We start from the raw sequence: 19,038 nt of genomic DNA on the forward strand, positions 1-19,038 counted from the left end.
GAGGGCTGAGAGAGGTGAGGAAGCTACAGAAGAAAAGTTAGAAGCTAGAAGTTGGTTTAAGAGGTTTAAGGAAAGAAGCCATCTTCATGATAGATATCTCCACCAGAGTTCTTGGGTGACTAGGTGCACTGTCAATGAATGATAACAATTTGAAAGGAATTTTTTTTTTTTTTTCCCAAATAGTAAGTTTCAACAGTGGGCTTCAAATGTAGAAGTTTCACCATTCTAGATGCCATTAAGAACATCTGAGATTTATGGGAGGCAGTCAAAATAGCAACATTAATAGGAATTTGGAAGGTGATTCCAGTTCTCACGGATGGCTTTGAAGGGTTCAAGACTTAAGTGGAGGAAGTAACTGCCGATGTGGTGGAAATACAGCAAGAGAACTAGAATTAGAAGTGGAGCCTGAAGATGTGACTGAATTGCTGCAATCTCATGATAAAACTTGGAACAGATGAGCAGTTGCTTCTTAGGGATGAGCAAAAAATGTGGGTTCTTGAGATGGAATCTACTCCTGGCAAAGATGCTGTGAAATGTTGTTGAAACGACAACAGAGAATTTAGAATGATACATAAACTTAATTGATAAAACAGCACCAGCGTTTGAGAGGACTGACTCCAATTTCGAAAGCAGTTCTACTGTGAATAAAATGCTATCAGAGAAATCTTTCGTGAAAGAAAGGGTCAATCGATGTGGGCAAACTTCATTTTCTCTTAAGAAGTTGCCACAGCTACCCCAACCTTTAGCAACCACCACCCTAACCAGTCACCAATCATCAGCATTGACGCAAGACTCTCCACCAGCAAAAAGATGAGGATTCACTGAAGACTCAGATAACTGTTAGCATCTTTTAGTAATATATTGTTTTTTTAATTAAAATGTATAAGTCGTTTTTTAGACATAATGCTATTGTGTACTTAACAGACTAAAGTATAACGTAAATATAACTTTTACATGCACTGGGAAACCAAAAAAATTGTGTGACTTGCCTTATTGTGATACTCTATTGCGATGGTCTGGAACCCAACCCACAACATCTCCAACACATGCCTGTAAGTGGCTGTTCACATATCAATTGTGAGGCAATTTTTTTTTTTAATCTTGTTTCCTAAAACTAATTGACTGGGTTATTTGTTGGCATATCTTTAAAATTACCTTTGTTTGGTGATCCAAGACTCCATATTAAAGACAATATCAATTAAGATAAATGCTAATGTTACCTTGGGTATAGAAATAGCAATTCAATTATCTATTGATTTCTGACCCCTAATAGAGAAGTTCCTCAGCCATCTCTTTCTCTATAGCTTTCTCTCCCCCTGCCTCTTTCTCCCACACACCCCCCAGAGCTACTCACTCATAATCTTCATTTCCGGGAATAAAAAAATTAATTGGAAGCATCACACTTATAAATTATATTGGTTCAATTCATACAATTTAAAATATTGACCTATTATATTTGGATGGGAGGCAAAAAATGAAAGTTTCTCTTCTCTGATTGATGTTCTCTGATTGACGTTCTGATATATGAATCCTTCATGTAAGTATATTCTAGATTTGACATGACAAAACATTATATTAAAAGTTTTTCAACTTATACGCTTGTTTTCAAACAAATTCTTTCAGCTAAGAAACTAGTAAGATGGAGCCAGCATACTATTATCATAAAGTCAATAATTACCGCAATACATATTGAAAATCTAGGAACCACACAATCGGCTGTAAATCTTTAAGGCTACTCACAGCAGTTAATTATAACACTTTGCTGATGTAAGCATTCGGCTTTGCTAGTGAATAAAATAACCTACAGTTTTTGTCATGATTTAAGGAGGAGAAAAGAGAAAGATGAAATTATCTTTGCTAATGCAGTGAAATAAACAAAAATATCTCCTAAACTCCAAGTCATTTTCCAAAGTGGAAAACCTTCACTGAAAAACACACTATAGCTCCCACTTCAACCAAGAAAGCTAAACCTTTCTTTTTTTATGGTGTTTCAGGATTCAAGGAAAAATTTACAGCAGAAATAAAAGAATTCATGGAAAGCCTCAAGAAATTACTGAGACTATCTGAATGTGGTCGTTCTAACTAGTATTTCCAAATGGAGGTCAGCCCAGGTTCTCAGTAGCACTTATTTCTTGGACTTGGCTTTTACCTGGTTTGCTATGGTTTTTCAATCACTAGATAAGTCAGATAACTTCAGGGAAAGAGACTTCACTCTAAAAATACCTTTTAATTTCCATTGTCCCTTTTCTATTCTTTTCTGATCTGCTACATCACACTATCATTTCTCTATGTCCTCTCTCCTTACCTCATACCAAAAAATTCAGACTTCTTGCTCTGGTAAAATTAACCCATTTAAACTTTCCTATATATGCCACTTACATTTTTCTCTCTCTACACCCAGCAAAGTGCCTGGCACAATATGCAAGCACTAATGATCTGTGGCTCTACCTGGAAAGTCCCATATAGTTTTTGTTTTGTTTTTTTCTGAAAGCCATGGACCTCACTTTGAAAATACTGCTTCAAATGCACTTCCTTGAGGCAGTCATTCAAGACCAAATTCATCTACGTCTATTCACTTGGGGCTACCACAAAACATGTTTAATTTGTACTGTATAACTTGTCCTCGTCGGCCTGTTTCCTTATAAAAGTATTCTTCAATTTCATGTTTGCTTATTTTCTATCTTCCACCTGGGAAACTAAATTTCCCATATTCTGTTTCATTCCAGTGCCTACAACAGTCTCCTACACACAAGGTGTACTCAAAATAAGGCTGCCTCATACTTTTCTGAAAATTATCTACAAATATATTTTCATAGTTGTGAATTAAAAAGAAATACTTACTGGTCTGTGTCCCTGGTTCCTGACACAGAACTCCTAAAATCCTTGTAAACAGAGACATTAAAAGAATCTTCTATTCTAATATTTGGTCTTTAACCCGGTTCCTGACATTGAGCTCCTAAAACTTTTTGTAATTTCCTAAGTACTATAAGTGTCTTAAACAGAATTCCTAAATCCCTGAGATTTCCTGGGTGATAGGAGCATCTTTTTTTCTAATGGGGAGACTCCTGGTGGGCTCCTGGATAGCCTCAAGATGGGACCTGTCTGCCTGGGAAACCAACCATGTGATTAAAGGATTGGAACCAGCAGCCCCCTTCCTAGATCTCTGAGGACAGGACAGGCTGAAAGTTGAGCTGCTCACCAATGGTCAACGAGGTAATCAATCACACCTATGTAATAAAGCCCACACAAAAACCCAAAACGACATGGTTTGAAGAGTTTGTGGAAAGCTGAACACATGAAAATATTTGGAGTGGGATGCAATCACTGAGGTCATGGAAGCTCTGTGCCCCTTTTCATATATTTTCCCTATGCATTTCTTCCATCCAGCTATTTATCTGTACCCTTTGTAATATCCTTTATAGTAAAATGATAAACTTAAATGTTTCCCTGAGTTCTGTGAGGCATCCTAGCAAATTTTTGAACCCAAAAAGGAGGCTGTGATAACACTCATTTATAGGTGGCTGGTCAGAAGCATAGATCACAACCTGGAATTTGCAACTGGCATGTGAAGTAGGGGGCAGTCTTGTGGGACTAAGCCCTTAACCTGTGGGGTCTGCCCTGAACTCCAGGATGTATCAGACTTGAGTTAAATTGTAGGACAGACAGTTTGCTGTAGAATTGGTTGTTGGTGAGAAGAAATCTCACACTTTAGTGTTCTGAGTGGAGCGGTAAGACTAGGAAAAAGTTTGTATTTTCCTATCTCATGCAATAAATTATATATGATAATTTTATATATTTAAAGAAGATAAACTGAATACATGCAGTTAGTTCCTTCTGAATCCCCTAAAATAACAACAAAGAGGGTTTTTGTATGTGTGTTTGATTTTTAAGGCATAAGCCCACACAGACAGAAAGAATGGAAACCAGAGACAAAAGCAACAAACTTTAGGAGCTGACAAGGCAGAGAGAAGACTGGTAAATGACTCAACAGACCCAAGACAGATGAATGCTAAGCCAGAAGTGGAGAAAGCCAAGAACTAACACGCTTATAATACAAAATTCCTTTAAGGCTCAGAAACTGGCAGGACCAAGTACCTCTGGCATCAGAATCAAGGTAGAATTAAAATTACTTTCTCAATACAAGTTCATTTAAGAAGGTTGGATGGGTCTTCCCATCCCCTTGAAGTCCTCCCCTACTTAGCACAGCCACATGACTGACACTTCCCCACATGAGCAAAATATAAGAAGTTTGCACTCTAGAGGGTAAACAAGGGGTCTTTGGATTGGGTCTATGCTATAGACTGAATTGTGTCCCCTCACCAAATACATACGTTGAAGTCATAACCCCCAACACCTCAGAATGTGATGATATTTGGAAGTGGGGTCTTCATTTAAAAGGTAATTAAGTTGGCTCTAATTCATTGTGACTGGTATTTTTATAAAGAGGACATTAGGACACAGACATACAGAAGGAAGACCATCTAAAGAAACAGGAAAAAAGGCCATCTACAAGCGAAGGGAAGAAGTCTCAGAAGAGACCAACTCTCCCAAAGACACTCAGTCTGTAGTAGTTTGTTACTGCAGTCCTAGCAAACTAATATAACGTTCTAAGGGAAAAAAAAAAAAAGAAAGAAAGAAAAAATTAAGTGACGCTTACAGATATACCAGAAGCTAGGCCCAGCCTTCTTTCCCACATGGCTTCTGAAATGCTGGGTACAAGGTAGGAGATTGTTCACTCTAGGGACTCTTGGCATTGGACTTTTCCCAAAGAAATGTTCCAGCCATATAGTGAATATAACCGTTGACAAGCCACACCCACATGCACAGTTTCCAATTAGTTTTACAGTCCCACCCTGAAATATGAGCAGATAGTAAAAGATTAGGAAACATTCAAAGAAAGCATTTAATATTAAAGACACCATAACAAACGAACAACAACAAACCTGAGGGACACACAAGTTATGCAGTGAGAAGAAAACATTACCATTCTTTAAAAGATAAGCTAATAAGAATAGGATGCTAAAACAAAGGAAAATAAATCAAAGGAGTTATAGAAGTTAAAAATATGAGTAGAAATGAGTAACTCAATAGAAGAGCTAGAAGACACATCTGAAGACATCTTGCAGAAAGTAGAACAAAAGGACAAAACTGAAAATAAGAGAGAAAAGATAAGACAATTAGAAGAATAGTTAAGGAAGTTCAATATGTACAAAGTAAAACAGACTATGGGCAGAAGAAAAACCAATAATACTTTCCAAGAACTGAAGATCGTAAGTTTCCATATTGAAAAGATTAGCACAAAAAATGTATACCCAGCATGAAGGATGAAAAATCATCCATGTTCTGGCACATCATTGCAAAATTCCAAAACACTTAGAACAAGGAGCAAATACTACCAATTTCCAAAAAGAAAATATAGGATATGTTCATTTTGCAAAATATCATCAAGTAGAGCACTTCTAATATGCACCCTTTTCTATATATATGTTAAACTTAGATAAGAAGCTTTTTAAAAATGAAAAGAAATGAATGGTATCATCTTTTAGAAAAGATATGGTTTGGATCTGTGTCCCCATCCAAATCTTAGGTTGAATTGTAATCCCCAGTGTTGGAGGTAGGGCCTAGTTGGAGGTGACTGGAGCATGGGGGCGGATCCTTCATGAATGGTTTAGGACCACCCTCTTGGTGGTGTTCTCATGACAGAGTTTACACAAGATCTGGTTGTTTAAAAGTGTGTAGCAACTCCCCCATCTCTCTCCTCCTCCTTCTCCAGCCATGTAAGATGTGCCTGTTTTCCATTCACCTTCTGCTATGATTGTAAGTTTCCTGGGTCCTCCCCAGAAACGAAGCAAATGCCAGGACCATGCTTCCTATACAGCCTGTGGAACTGTGAGCCAATTAACCTCTTTTCTTTATAAATTATCCAGTCTCAGGTATTTCTTTATAGCAATGTGAGAAGAGACTAACACAAGAAGTAAACTGAGAAACTAGTTTAATTAAGAAGAAAAATAGTAAACATGTCTTCCTCAATAGGAAAAATATCAAGCAGACATACAAAGCATAAACTTAAACTTGTTTTTGCATCTTTCACAAAAGGGGACCTGAAAGAGTAAATGGTTGATCAACAGTCTAAGCACAAGTAGGCTTCTTCACTCAGGTATCATTACGTATTGACTTTACTATGCCTAAACATTAGACAGTAGAGTCTGAAATTTAACTTCTATGGGAAAAAAAAGCAGGACAACAGACACATTGTCCCTTTCGAACTTCCTAGCGGTAGATACAAGGACCCTTCGGCTCATTTCAAAGCAGCCTTCCAAACTCTGGTACAACGGTACAACTAACAACAATTTCATCAATGTGAAATTAACATAACAAAAGAACACAGCATACCTGTATCTTTCCTTGGAATAAGTGAATTATGATTCTTCAGGGGATGGCCAAGAAAGTCCCAAGAAGTATTCTCTTTTTTTTTTAGAACAATCTCTATTTTTCCCACACTCTCAACAACCCGCACTGAAAAGAAGATAAATTCCATTTGTGTTCACCGATACTAAATACAAGATTTTATTTTAAAACCAGTATTTCTCAAATAGTACAAGTGCCCTGATCTAATATGAATGGTACTGATTATTAGTGGGATAAATAAGATTTTGTTTACATATTCAATCACAATCATAATTGTTTATCCTTATATGTTTTATTTTATTAATAGATTCAGATTAATTTCTTTCAAACTAATTTATTAAGGGCCAAACTACTATGTGTTGCTGGTTTTCATACAAGCTCAAATATAGCCATGGCAACTAACTGACATAAAGCTTAAAAAAAAAAAAAAGGTTCAGATGTACACATTAGTATTGAATGCCCCCACAAAAGCAAATTTAATTCTTTTTTTTTTTTGAGACGGAGTCTTGCTCTGTCACCCAGGCTGGAGTGCAGTGGCGTGATCTGGGCTCACTGCAAGCTCCAGCTCCCAGGTTCACGCCATTCTCCGGCCTCAGTCTCCCGAGTAGCTGGAACTACAGGCGCCCGCCACCACGCCCGGTTAATTTTTTTTTTTTTATTTTTAGTAGAGACGGGGTTTCACCGTGTTAGCCAGGATGGTCTCGATCTCCTGACTTCGTGATCCGCCCACCTCTGCCTCTAATTTGTTTCGTTAACATTCGTTAGTCAGAATCTGAAGGATTCTGATGAGTAAATTCAGTAGACGAATACTGAGCCTACTAAACACAAGAAGAGCCTCATGAGAATGAGCTCCTAGTCAACAGAGTAAATTGATAAAGTGCATGTGAATCTTTGATAAAAATATTTTAGATTACCTTTCTATTTATTGAATAATTAAAATGTTTGCGATATGTGGGTACAATAATAAAATATAAGCTTTCATATGCTGATTTAAATTTTATGAATTGAACATGCTTTTCAAGATTTAAAGCATATTTAATTTTTCTTCAGAAACAATGTTCTGCTCTCCCCCACGGTGAACACAAAACCCAGTAACAATTTAACTTTTAAAGATAGATGAGTCAAATGAATTCAACTCAATGAGCAGTGATTTGAAGCTTAATCAAAATAAAACCATGGTCTTTGTCTTTAAAGAGCCTGATTTATACAATTTACAGAGCCTATAATGATATATGGAAAAGAGGAAACACTGGACCAGTGTAAGGTACCATGACAGTACTTGAAAACAAGAAAATATCATTCTATCATGAGTCTTCTATTATTAAATAGCTATGTAAAACCTACGCTGCATGTTTATATGCAGCAATATTCATAATTTAGTATGCTTTCTCAACATTAAACATTTAAATATATAGATGAAAGAAAAATTTGTCTAATATAGGTATATTTCTACACGCTGCATGTCAGGAGTAGGGCAGATATAAGGAATGAAGAATAAAAAGGAGACAGGATTTTTTTTTTTTTAAGGAGAAAAAAAATAAAGGTTAAAGAGAGAAAAAACAAATAAGGAGGGCCAGTCGGGGCGACATGGTGAAACCCCGTCTCTACAAAAAAAAAATTAGCCAGGTGTGGTGGTGTGTGTACTGTGATCTCAACTACTCAGGAGGCTGAGGTGGGAGGATCACTTCAGCCTGGGAGGCAGAGGTTGCAGTGAGCCAAGATCACATCGCTGCAGTCCAACCTGGGTGATAGAGTGAGACCCCGTCTCACACACAAAAAAGGAATAATGGGGAAGAAAAAATAGGAAAAAAACCTGAAACCAGAGGGAGGGGTATATTTAAAAATTAATGTATTTGTTTGTATCTGTACAACAAACTCCCATGACACACATTTACCTATGTAACAAACTTGCACATCCTGCACATGAATCCCAGAACTTAAAAGTTTAAAAAAAAAAGAGAAAACATCACATCTTTGTTTTGCAACATGAAAATATAGACATGAAAAATAAAACAAATGCTAATTTTTCAATTTTTTCGTATCTCTCTCTCTGTAGGTATGTGTATATGTGCATACATACATAATTTTTGGTTTTTGGTAGCTTACCAGAAAAATCTTCCTGAACCTCATGGCTTAGCCCTAAGACAGACAAATTTATTTAGTTAAACTTCAATTCATACAGTTTTTGAACACCATATGTCATTTAAATGGCTCTTTTATGTACTATTTCAAATCCCTCAGGACAAATAAAACATGTTCTGAGAGACCAAAACAAAGAAATTTTACACAATCAAAATAAAGAATCAAATTATTTAAATATATATATTTTCAATTGTTTCATTTTTCTCCCTTTTAACTAAAGAGCAAATACTCAATTGCCCACAAGTGGGTAACCCACACTAGTCCAAGCATGGATGGTTCCAGACTGGGAATCCTACAAACCAAGAGAGGAGGAGGCTACGGAGAGGCAGCAGCTGAAGCATGCAAGCCCCAGTGTGTGAGTGTGCATGTATGCATGTGACTAGAGGCCAGGTCTGGGTGTAGCTTACCTTTTCTTATTGTTCTCCAAAGTTGACTATCCATTCAGTTATTGAAAAAAAAATTTTATTGAGCATCTACATGTGAGAGGTATTTTCTACGTATTATGGACACAACAGTTAATAAGACAGAAAAATTTCTGCCCCTATGGAACTTATATTCCAGAAGGGGGAGATGCAAGAAATATGCTTACAAATGTCTGCTGTAAATTTCACTGTGTTCATATGGTTATCTGGAATTTACAATTTTGCATTATTTCAGTCATTCCAACGCAATATTGGCAACCAAGAGTTTCATATTTTTAACTGTGGGATTTTTAGTTTTTTAAAATATGTATGCTAGTGTAGGGTTCCCTGGTTTCTACTTTTTTCTCTGTCCTGATAAAAAAATACAAAGTTGGTCTTTAGCCACAAAGGGACTGACAGCTGGAGGGTACAATACAAATTTGTAGTCCAGGCTGCTTTGCTGCAGCCACTGACTTCCTATGGCAGAGCTGGCAAGGAACAGACCAGTGGAATGGGTCACCTACCGAAGGACAGTCAGTAGGACATGTGACCAATGGGCCTTGGAAGACTTCTGGTAGGTGTCAAGCATGAGGGATTTTACAAAGCTGGGCCGACAAATATTTTATATTATTGATTTTGATTGCATCTAATTGCTTAAACTTGGAAAGGTGGGGTCACACCGCCACTTGCTAGTACTTTTATTAGTGCAAAGAAATTACAGGAAAAAAACTGATCAAAAATGACAAACCAAAATGGTAACAGCAGATACAATATTACAGTTACCTAGACTGTAGACCAAGTTATTGCCATATTTAAAGAAAACCAGAGCTCTTTCCATTAATAATAATAAAGTACTCACCAATATGTATAAGATATGAATAATCCTTAATAATTGTTTCTGCTCTAAAAGAATCATTCTGATGATCAACTATTATTGAGTCTAAACTGATATCCTTAAAGAGAAAGCAAAAATAGAAAGATTAGAAAGTAAAATTTTCCCCCAAACTTCTACAACTATAATTTTAATGTGATCTGTGATAGTTCATATGGTGCTTCTTTATTGAACCTCCAAGCTAAACAAATGTGACTTCTGTTTTTCTCTTACAACCCAGTTCTTCTCCTTCAATGGACATATCAAAATTTTAATTACTACATATTTATCTCTGTTTAATATCTACCTTATCCATTAATCTCTAAGCTCTAAGGTTAAGGGACTATCTTTAGAACATTGTTTGGCACCTAGTGGGTGCTCAATAAATATTTTTTGAATAAGCAAAATGGAACCTCCCCACCCCCCAGAAAATTACAATCAGAGCAGAAACCAAGATATTTGTTGTTCATCTTTATCTTTCCTGTAATGTATGATCCTGGGCAAATTACATAACCTCTTGACCTTAGCTTATAAAAAAAATCAATTCACTAACATATTTTTAGATGTCTCTAACTTCTACATAGCCTTGGTGTAAGATATATATTATTTATATTATTCAATGAATACATTATTCCACATGGAAACCTTTCCTTTTCCCTTAGTCATCCATCCTCTGTGTCCCATTGATATTATCAGTGCAAGTGGACCTCCCTAGAGCCTGTGCTCTGGGTTTTGAACTGTGTGATGAAGAGACAATATCAACAGGGAGTGGAAGACAGGATAAGTAGTGCCTCTGGCCGTCTTGGCTCTTTCCAAGCAGAGGCTGGTCACTCCTGCAGAATGACCAAATCATGCTGCAAGAGTCAGAGGAACCCACTGGTCCAGACATGGTTCTGTTACTATAGAAGTAGCATGAATTCTCAAAAATTCCTACCTGCCAGAGCTTGTCTTTAAATCTACATATCCCTCGAAGTGTGGGAACCTCAACAGTTGCTGGAGGATGTGCTTGGAGATATTTTAAATTGCATATTTACCTGATTTTCCAGCTGGACTGTAAGCCTTTTGAAAGTCAGGTCTCTACATATCTGGCCTATCATTAGATCCCTGATAGCTAAGGCTGTGTTCTACATGAAGCGGGTTATAAATACTTAGTGAATGAACTATCTCCCTAACTTTAGTTTTGATGGTTAATGAATTACCTCCCTAACTTCAGTTTCAAATGGGCATCTGAACACCATTAGGGGTTTAAACATACTAAGCCACAGCCACAGCGAAATACCTTCTCCAATCCCAGTTTATGTCTAGGAAATTTGTTCTTGTGGTGAAGTTAACTGAGATTCATTTTTTGTTATCCATGCTTTACACACACACACACACACACACACACAGAAAAACACATAAAATACTTCCTACTCTGATTTTTAAGAGGCTATAGTAATGGCTGTTAAGAGCAGATGTTCTGGAACCAGACTGCCTGAATTCCAAATGCCAGATCTGCCACTCAGTTTGTAACTCTGGGTGAATTACTTAATCTTTTCTTTGTTTCCTCTTCTGTACAAAAGAGATAACAATACTATCTACCTCAAAGAATTGTAGTGAGAAGTAAATAATATAAAAAAGTGTTTAGAAAAAGACCTGGTACATAAATTAACATTTATTATTTACTTCTTTTCTGATTTTAAAGACATATTTACCTTCTGTTTAGTATATATGGCAATGGTGACTAAGGAGTCTGTTTGGAACCAATCATAGCTGTAAAATATAAATAAAAGGATGAATAATTATATTGACAATCATGTGCATTAACACATATTAATCATTAAATGTTTAAAATTTATAGTGAGACATATCTGTATTTCTCTAGGTTAAGCTTTTTTTCTAAATAAACAGTGGTCTTACCATGTTACATTCTTCATTATACAGCTGACAACTATTTCTAAATTTAAAATATCTATACTTCCATGTATTCCCACTTGAATAAAAACAAAATATCCTCCATAAGACCCTTTCTATAGAGCCTACACATCTCTTTACTAAAATCTTCTTTTATCAGAGCAAAACCAAAACAACATATTTTGTTAAAGAGCATGAAAAAATGTACGTTTATTATCTTCATTCCTCCCTGTCACAAATATATTAGTAGTGAAGAAATGAACTCATCAAGGTTGTTTAATGGGTCCATAGTGAAACTTAAAGTGAAACTAAGTCTTCTGTTTTGTTATAGCTATTGATCAGATTGATACTCTTTTTGCACTTATCACCTATATAGGCTAATCTACAGAGGGCATCCTTAGTCCCTAACTTAAAATTGTATATGAAATAATTTAACAAATATAGCAGGATGCTGATGTTAGAATAATATAGACTGGTGGTAGAGAGAAAAGGGGTAAGAGAAAGAACTACAAAGAACACACCTGAAGGCATTTTAAGTGTCACTAACAAAATATATATGTATTGCTTAAGTTACTGTTAACTGTTCAAGACAACTATTGGGCAATACATTTTGAAAAATTCCCATTAAAAATTGATAAAAATGAACTAGATATAAAAAATAGAATATTTAAATACGTTATGGCATGGTCATATGATGGAATGCAGAGGAAAAATGCTTTTACAAAATATTTAATGGCATAGAAAAATGCTTATATGCTGTCATACCCAATATTATAAAAATAGAATAATATGGAAGTAGGTATTATATTAATCTAACTGGAAAATATAAATAATAGTATATATCTAAGGATGGTGAGATTACAACTGATTTTATCACTTTCTTTTGTATTTCTCTATATTTTCTAAGTTTTCTACCATTAACGTATTTTTTTATAATCAGAAAAATATTTCAAAATAGTTTTTTGAAGTATTGGTGTTTAAAATGGATCAAACTTCAGTTATATTTAAAATTCACATTTATGGAACAGCTCATTCTCCAACAACATCTAATAAATGAGGCACTACAGTTCTTCTGTCAAAGATGCATGACTAATAGTAAGCAACAAATCAAACCCAGAGCTACTTTATTTTTTAAATGTATACATTTTTGTATATAATTGATTTAAGTTTAAAAATTTTAAATAAGAATGCATACCTTGGATAACTAGGACCTTCTTTGGCAAGTGTATCTGTTACTTGGCTCTTGGGAAGCATGCCTTTACAAAGAAAGATAGCTATAGTTCATCTACAAAGTATTTTTAATTTTTTGTCTTTTAAGTTAACTTCTTAGTGAAATATCACATATATTCATAGAAGGATACAAATCACAAATGTACTACTGAATATATTTTCACTTGATCTTAGCCAAAAGGCCGTGATAAAGCGAAACATACCCTTGCAGTCAGCACTCTCTTCACGCCCCCTTTTCAATCACCATCCCTGCCTCAAGAGTAACATGTATTCTGACTACTAACACCATGGTTAGTATTTGCCTGTGTTTGATTTTTATATAAGTAGAATAAGACATGTTCTCTTTTAGTCTGGCTTTTTGTCCAATATTCTAGACATTACAGTTCTTATGTGAAATAAGCATGATAAATAATAAGCAATAAATCAAATCTAGGCTTTCTGAAATTTCATTCATGCTGTTGAATTCATCAGCTTGGTCCTTTTTGTAACTGAGTAGTATTACATTATATGAATAGTTCACAATTTATTCATTCTCCTGTTGATGAACATTCAGGTTGTTTCCAGTTTGGAGCTATTATACACAGTGTTGATATAAATATTCTTTTACAGGTACACGCATATTCTTAAAGAACACATATCTACATGTTTGGTTAGTATGAAGGGTGTTTGTATGTTTAGCTTTAGAAGATACTACTGAATGGCTTTTCAAAGTGGTTGTACCAATTTACACTTTTTACCACAGTAAAAAGTTTGAAAGTTCCAGCTGCTCCACAACCTCACCAACATGTGGTCTTCTGTCTTTTCCCATTTTACTCACTCTTGTGGGTATGCATTCTTGTGGGTATGCACACCCACAAAATGCATCTTGGGTGTATGATGCATTTTAAAAGCCCACTAATGCTACGGTTTTTAAATGACCTCAGAAAACTCTGAGGCATGGAAGAACTCAAGATATTGCAAACATTAAGTATTTCCCCCCTACAATAGAAGTGCATTGTTTGTATATGGTAAGATTTAGTCTGGAAAAAAGACGTACTGCTGCTACATGACTTTTGAAAATCATTGCATCAATTATATTATTATTTTTCAAACTATACAGGAACAAAAATTAATGGTTAGTATCTGCTGAGTCTTGGGTGCCCAAATTAGAAATCACACTATTTGACATAAATTTAAGAGTTGCAAGACACCTTTGGGACAAGACAGTTTAGAGGTTTTCAAGATTCTTTTTAGACACAAATGTTTTGTTTCAAGACAAGCTCAAGTGTAAGTAAGATGTAAAACAGTCATATTTTTCTGAATGGGCTGATGGTGAGCCCTGAGTCCAGGCCTTACTCATTCAGCTTCCATTTCTTCCCACATAACTCTGCAGAACACTATTTTCAGGTAAACAAAGGAAGCCTCAGAGACGTGACAACAAGGTCACAGTTGTGAACTAATAATTAGCAGTGGGCACTAAAAGAAGAGTGCTCTACTACAAAACTACATGTAAAACAAGAGAGGACTACAAGAATTGAACGTATTTTTTCTAATATGGTAAAAGCAAGACAAAATAATCTTATTAAATTAAGAAGCACTGAAAGATTTAAGAGATTAATGTTGTTTCTCTTTCGGAAGTCTCTTGGGTATATAAATAAAAATCAAATGCATCAAAATCTAAGAATTTCTGTAAGAAAACACTATAAACAGAATTCATAAATTGTAAGTCACCACTGATCTTGTATGACCTAATTAGGACCAGAAAATCTATACTTCAGCTCAGCGCCAGTACTGTGATTTTATGCAAGCCACTGTTTCCTCTTCCTCAAATTGGAACTATTAATAGCAATGAAATGCTCCCTGCAATCTCATGGGTGAGCAAATGAGACAATAATCAAACATTCTAAAAAACTATTTAGTATAATTAAGATATATCTTATTAAAACAGAATAATAAGCCATGGAATGTATCTTAATTAAAAACTAACTAAAAACAAACAAAAAAACCCTCAAACTTTACATAATATTATTTTGAGTAAGTTGAAAGAATAGGGGGTGAATGTGTAGCGAAAAAAAATAAGTAATGCAAGGTGGACTGGATGCATGTTCTCTCTTCCATAAGTATTGGTTGATTGAATGCTGTCAATTTGAAGGGATCGGGTCTCTAGTGGAATAGGAAAGTAGTCCAACCCATTCAGTATTTTAAGCAGCTATTGGAATAGTAACATAGAATGCAGGCAGATCACATTTGCAAATACAGAGACATACCACATAGACTTAAATGAGCCAAAAGGGAAAAGCAGCTAATAAATATATAGACAGATATGTTCCAATCTTATAGGGTCCAGGTCACGAGAGGTAACAGTGCTAACCAAATCACTAGTGGAGTGCTATATTCCATACTTAACGCCACCTTTTACTGAGAAATTAGTCAAATGCAGTGCATCCAAAGAAGGCAACAGAAAAGTATAGGTTCTGGAAGCCATATGTGGTGGAAAGGAAATGCCTAGTCTATCAGTAATCAATCATTAAGCAATGGTTGCTTTTGTAGTGCCACAGAAGAGTCAATCGTCAGACGAAACCAAAGATCAGTCCCTCATTTAATGGAGTGTTATATTATCCAATGAACAACTTCAGGTACTATAAATTGCATAAATTAGCCCACAATATAGACTATTTCCTCCAGTTAACAAAGAAGAAGTTAACTCATCTGGCAATCTAGCTTGTTAGTTGCATTTCTATAACTTTCTTTTGCAAATGAAAGAAAAAAATGTTTCTAAATGTACATCAATATAGTTCAGTCAGAGTTAGCACCATGCATTTTATGTCAGGAGTGACCATCATGCCAAACTTTTTTGTGGGGGAGAGGAAGTGTCAGTCATTATTTGCAAGTCATCCAGAATGGCTGGATGCACCACTCAGCTTAGAAAACTGTAGATTAATAAACTATTTGGCATGTGTATGCAAACACTGGAGGTGAGCTCACATCTAAGAAAATTGACTTGTCTTGTTTCTGAGGAAGAAACTCCTAATTGCTACAAGTATTCAAGCTGAGGGAAGATAACATGTATTCAGGGATGTCATAGAAGGCACGACTATAAGAGTAATGGCTGGAATAAGGAGCCTATAAAACCCTACAAAAGACTTTTAAGTTTGGGCCAGTAAAGCTATCTTTCATATTTAAAAAAAAAAAATCTAGGCCGGGCACAGTGGCTCACGCCCATAATCCCAGCACTCTGGGAGGCCGAGGTGGGTGGATCACGAGGTCAGGAGTTCGAGACCAGCCTGACCAACATGGTGAAACCCCCATCTCTACTAAAAATACAAAAATTAGCAAGGTGTGTGGTGTGCACCTGTAATCCCAGCTACTCAGGACACTGACGCAGGAGAATTGCTTGAACCCGGGAGGCGGAGGTTACAGTGAGCCGAGATGGTGCCACTGCACTCCAGCCTGGGTGACAAAGCAAGACTCCATCTCAAAAAAAAAAATATCTAAATGCCCCAGACAATTCTGTGAACCAATACTATTCATAAGCATGTGAATATGATTCATTTATTATAAATTTATAGACTTACCATTTAAGACTTTCTTTTCCTCCTCACGATAGTCTGTAGTGATTTAGAAAAAAAAGTCAAATAAGAATACTTTAATGTCAATGAGAATGTCAGTCCACATTACTGATTTCAAGATAACATCCCTTCTTTTTTGAAGGGCTTTCTTCTAAGGCCTGAGGAGAGAAACAGGTCAATATAGAAATGGCCTTTGTTTTAAACAAGTAAGTTTCATCTCTGAAGATTGCCAGACCATATTTCTCCAGATGTTTGTCTCTCATTTCATTTGGATTTTTTCTCATTCTTTGGTCACTTTTTTCTAATATCTTGGTTAATTTCTATATGAGCATATGTAAATGTCAAGTTTCATCCAGGTTATCGTATTTTAAATTAGTCCAAGTTAACCAGAATTTATTAGATTATACTTCATAAATGAAACACACACACATTAACAACTCAAAGAAAGATGCCTTCTTATCTTTCCCTTTTACTGAGTTCAATGCATAAAATGATCGTTATTACAAGTTTAAAATATGTTCAGATTTTTGCATGTATACCCAATGCAATTATTAGTGTTACAAACCAAGAAAAAAAACTAACAGGTATTTTCTTTCAGGATGCAGCCAACTCACAAAGCTATATTATATTCTAATAACTACAAGTGTTATACCATTATGGTCAAAATAAACACCTCAGCAAGTTGTCAAAATTTTTTTAAAAAATGGGATAAGCTAACAAAAATATTCAAGTAGTCAAATGGAAAGACATCATTTCTTAAGCTGACATCACCTTGTTTTATACAAAAAGAAACTAATGTATTTAAAATCAAAGCTTTCAAATTTTTTGTGTTCCAATATTTAATCACCAGAAATTCCATAATTAACTCCACTTCACTCATCCATCCCAAAATAATAATAATTAAGGAAGCCAAATGACCATCCTTTTCCTTTTCTTCATTTTACCAAAATAATTTTACAGCTGAAAGGAATTTTACAACATACAGCAAATTATCACCTGATCTCCTAAAAAAGGCTGAAAATCAGAGGTCAAAGGACTTGAATGAAATCTACCACTCCAGTAAAAAAGCCAAAATTAGATTTGTCTCTCCTGAAACACAGTCCTGTTTTTCTTGGCAATCCAGGAGTTAATATTTCCTAAAAGGTTAGTAGGCCTAAAGACCATTTAAACTATGCTTCAAAATGAGCTTTGTTTATCAACTGCCAGATACAAATCCGGCTATTACAGTTTGCAAAGGATCACTGATGTCCCTGTTTGGCCATGTACTTCCATCCAGTCAGTTTCATCTGTCTTTGCTGTTGCAGTTGTGGTTATTTGTTTTATCTTAGAAATTCACAGAACATGTATCTATTTTCAGTGTACAATAAGGTCAACAGTTTAATAAATCTCATTTATCATGTAAAACAATTAGTTTTTACCTAAGAGGTTCACAGATTTTGAAAAATTGTCCCAGGTAATTTATTTCTAAGAAGAAAATATTATCTCTTATGATTACTTCTTGCCTGATATGATTTGAATCTGTCAGAACTTTCTGGATTCTGCGAAATTAGTTTTTTTTTTCCCCCGACTCTTTTTTAAATACAAGAAGTACTAGTAGAAAGAGAACTTCCACTTAAAGAATCTGGGTTACCTTCAAAAATTCTCCTAGTCTGTTTTTACAACTCTTTTCAAAACCTGAGTTATAGAAATGGAGGAGACTGTTTTTCACTTTTAAGCATATTTACATCTGAATCATTTTAGTCACAGGAGATACTTTCTTCTCTGAAAAGAAATCTGATGTTTTCTCTTGGTAACTAATTCCATCATTTAGTTGGCTCCATGGCCAATCAAATTTGTATCTTCTCATAATCCTGGTTAAACTGCTTTACTCTGATGAGAATCTTTATTTCCGGAGAGGTCAGAGTCATTTAGAAGGCTGGTGCTGTGATCTAATAGCACTCAGCTCTTCCTTGGTAAGGATATTTAATTATGACCCAAATCTAGTTTACCTCTGCTAAGCAGAGGCACAGAGGATACCCTGGAATAAAGACAGATCCAGTAGGAAGTTCTTTTACCAATATGCTCATTCTTTAATAAACATCTATTGATCATCTTAACAGGGATATTGACATAATACGGACATTGACATACCATTTGGATAAAAAGTTAGAAAAATAAGAAAATATATTCAGTCTGCTTATCATACATAATTTGGAAAGAGTCACAACGACAACAACAACAACAACAACAACATCAACAGAAACATGTCCTTGGCGTGTGCATGGGAGAGGAAAACAGTAGATGGGAGGCAGAACTATGATAAGGGTGCTTCTTCTTGAATCACATGAGTGCAATACTTATTCAATAAATACCACAAACGGAATTAAAAATAAAGTCAATAGGCTTTTTTTTTTTGAGACAGGGCCTCTCTCAGGCTGGAATGCAGTGGTGATATCTCGGCTCACTGCAACCTCTGCCTCGTGGGCTCAAGCAATCCTCTTGCCTCAGCCTTCCGAGTAGCTGGGACCACAGGCATGCACCACTAGGCCTGGTTAATTTTTCTGTA

At 35.5% G+C, this 19,038-nt stretch overlaps 1 protein-coding gene across 4 annotated transcripts in view; it reads right to left on the bottom strand.

Annotated features, from left to right (window-relative positions):
- The window catches only part of LOC116468483 (cytochrome b5 reductase 4), a 117,109-nt gene that overhangs the window by 37,965 nt on the left and 60,106 nt on the right, over positions 1 to 19,038 (bottom strand). For all 4 annotated transcript variants that reach the window (XM_032152108.2, XM_058434810.1, XM_032152103.2 and 1 more), the window contains exons 5-10: positions 16,500 to 16,532; positions 12,911 to 12,971; positions 11,517 to 11,574; positions 9,811 to 9,904; positions 8,515 to 8,547; positions 6,394 to 6,516 (exon numbers count right to left, since the gene is read on the bottom strand). In XM_032152108.2, the coding sequence (XP_032007999.1) occupies positions 6,394 to 6,516; positions 8,515 to 8,547; positions 9,811 to 9,904; positions 11,517 to 11,574; positions 12,911 to 12,971; positions 16,500 to 16,532 (402 nt within the window). The remainder of the gene's footprint in view (positions 1 to 6,393; positions 6,517 to 8,514; positions 8,548 to 9,810; positions 9,905 to 11,516; positions 11,575 to 12,910; positions 12,972 to 16,499; positions 16,533 to 19,038) is intronic.

The sequence above is a fragment of the Hylobates moloch genome, unplaced genomic scaffold, assembly GCF_009828535.3.
Source record: "Hylobates moloch isolate HMO894 unplaced genomic scaffold, HMol_V3 SCAFFOLD_2, whole genome shotgun sequence".
Classification (NCBI taxonomy): Eukaryota; Metazoa; Chordata; class Mammalia; order Primates; family Hylobatidae; genus Hylobates; species Hylobates moloch.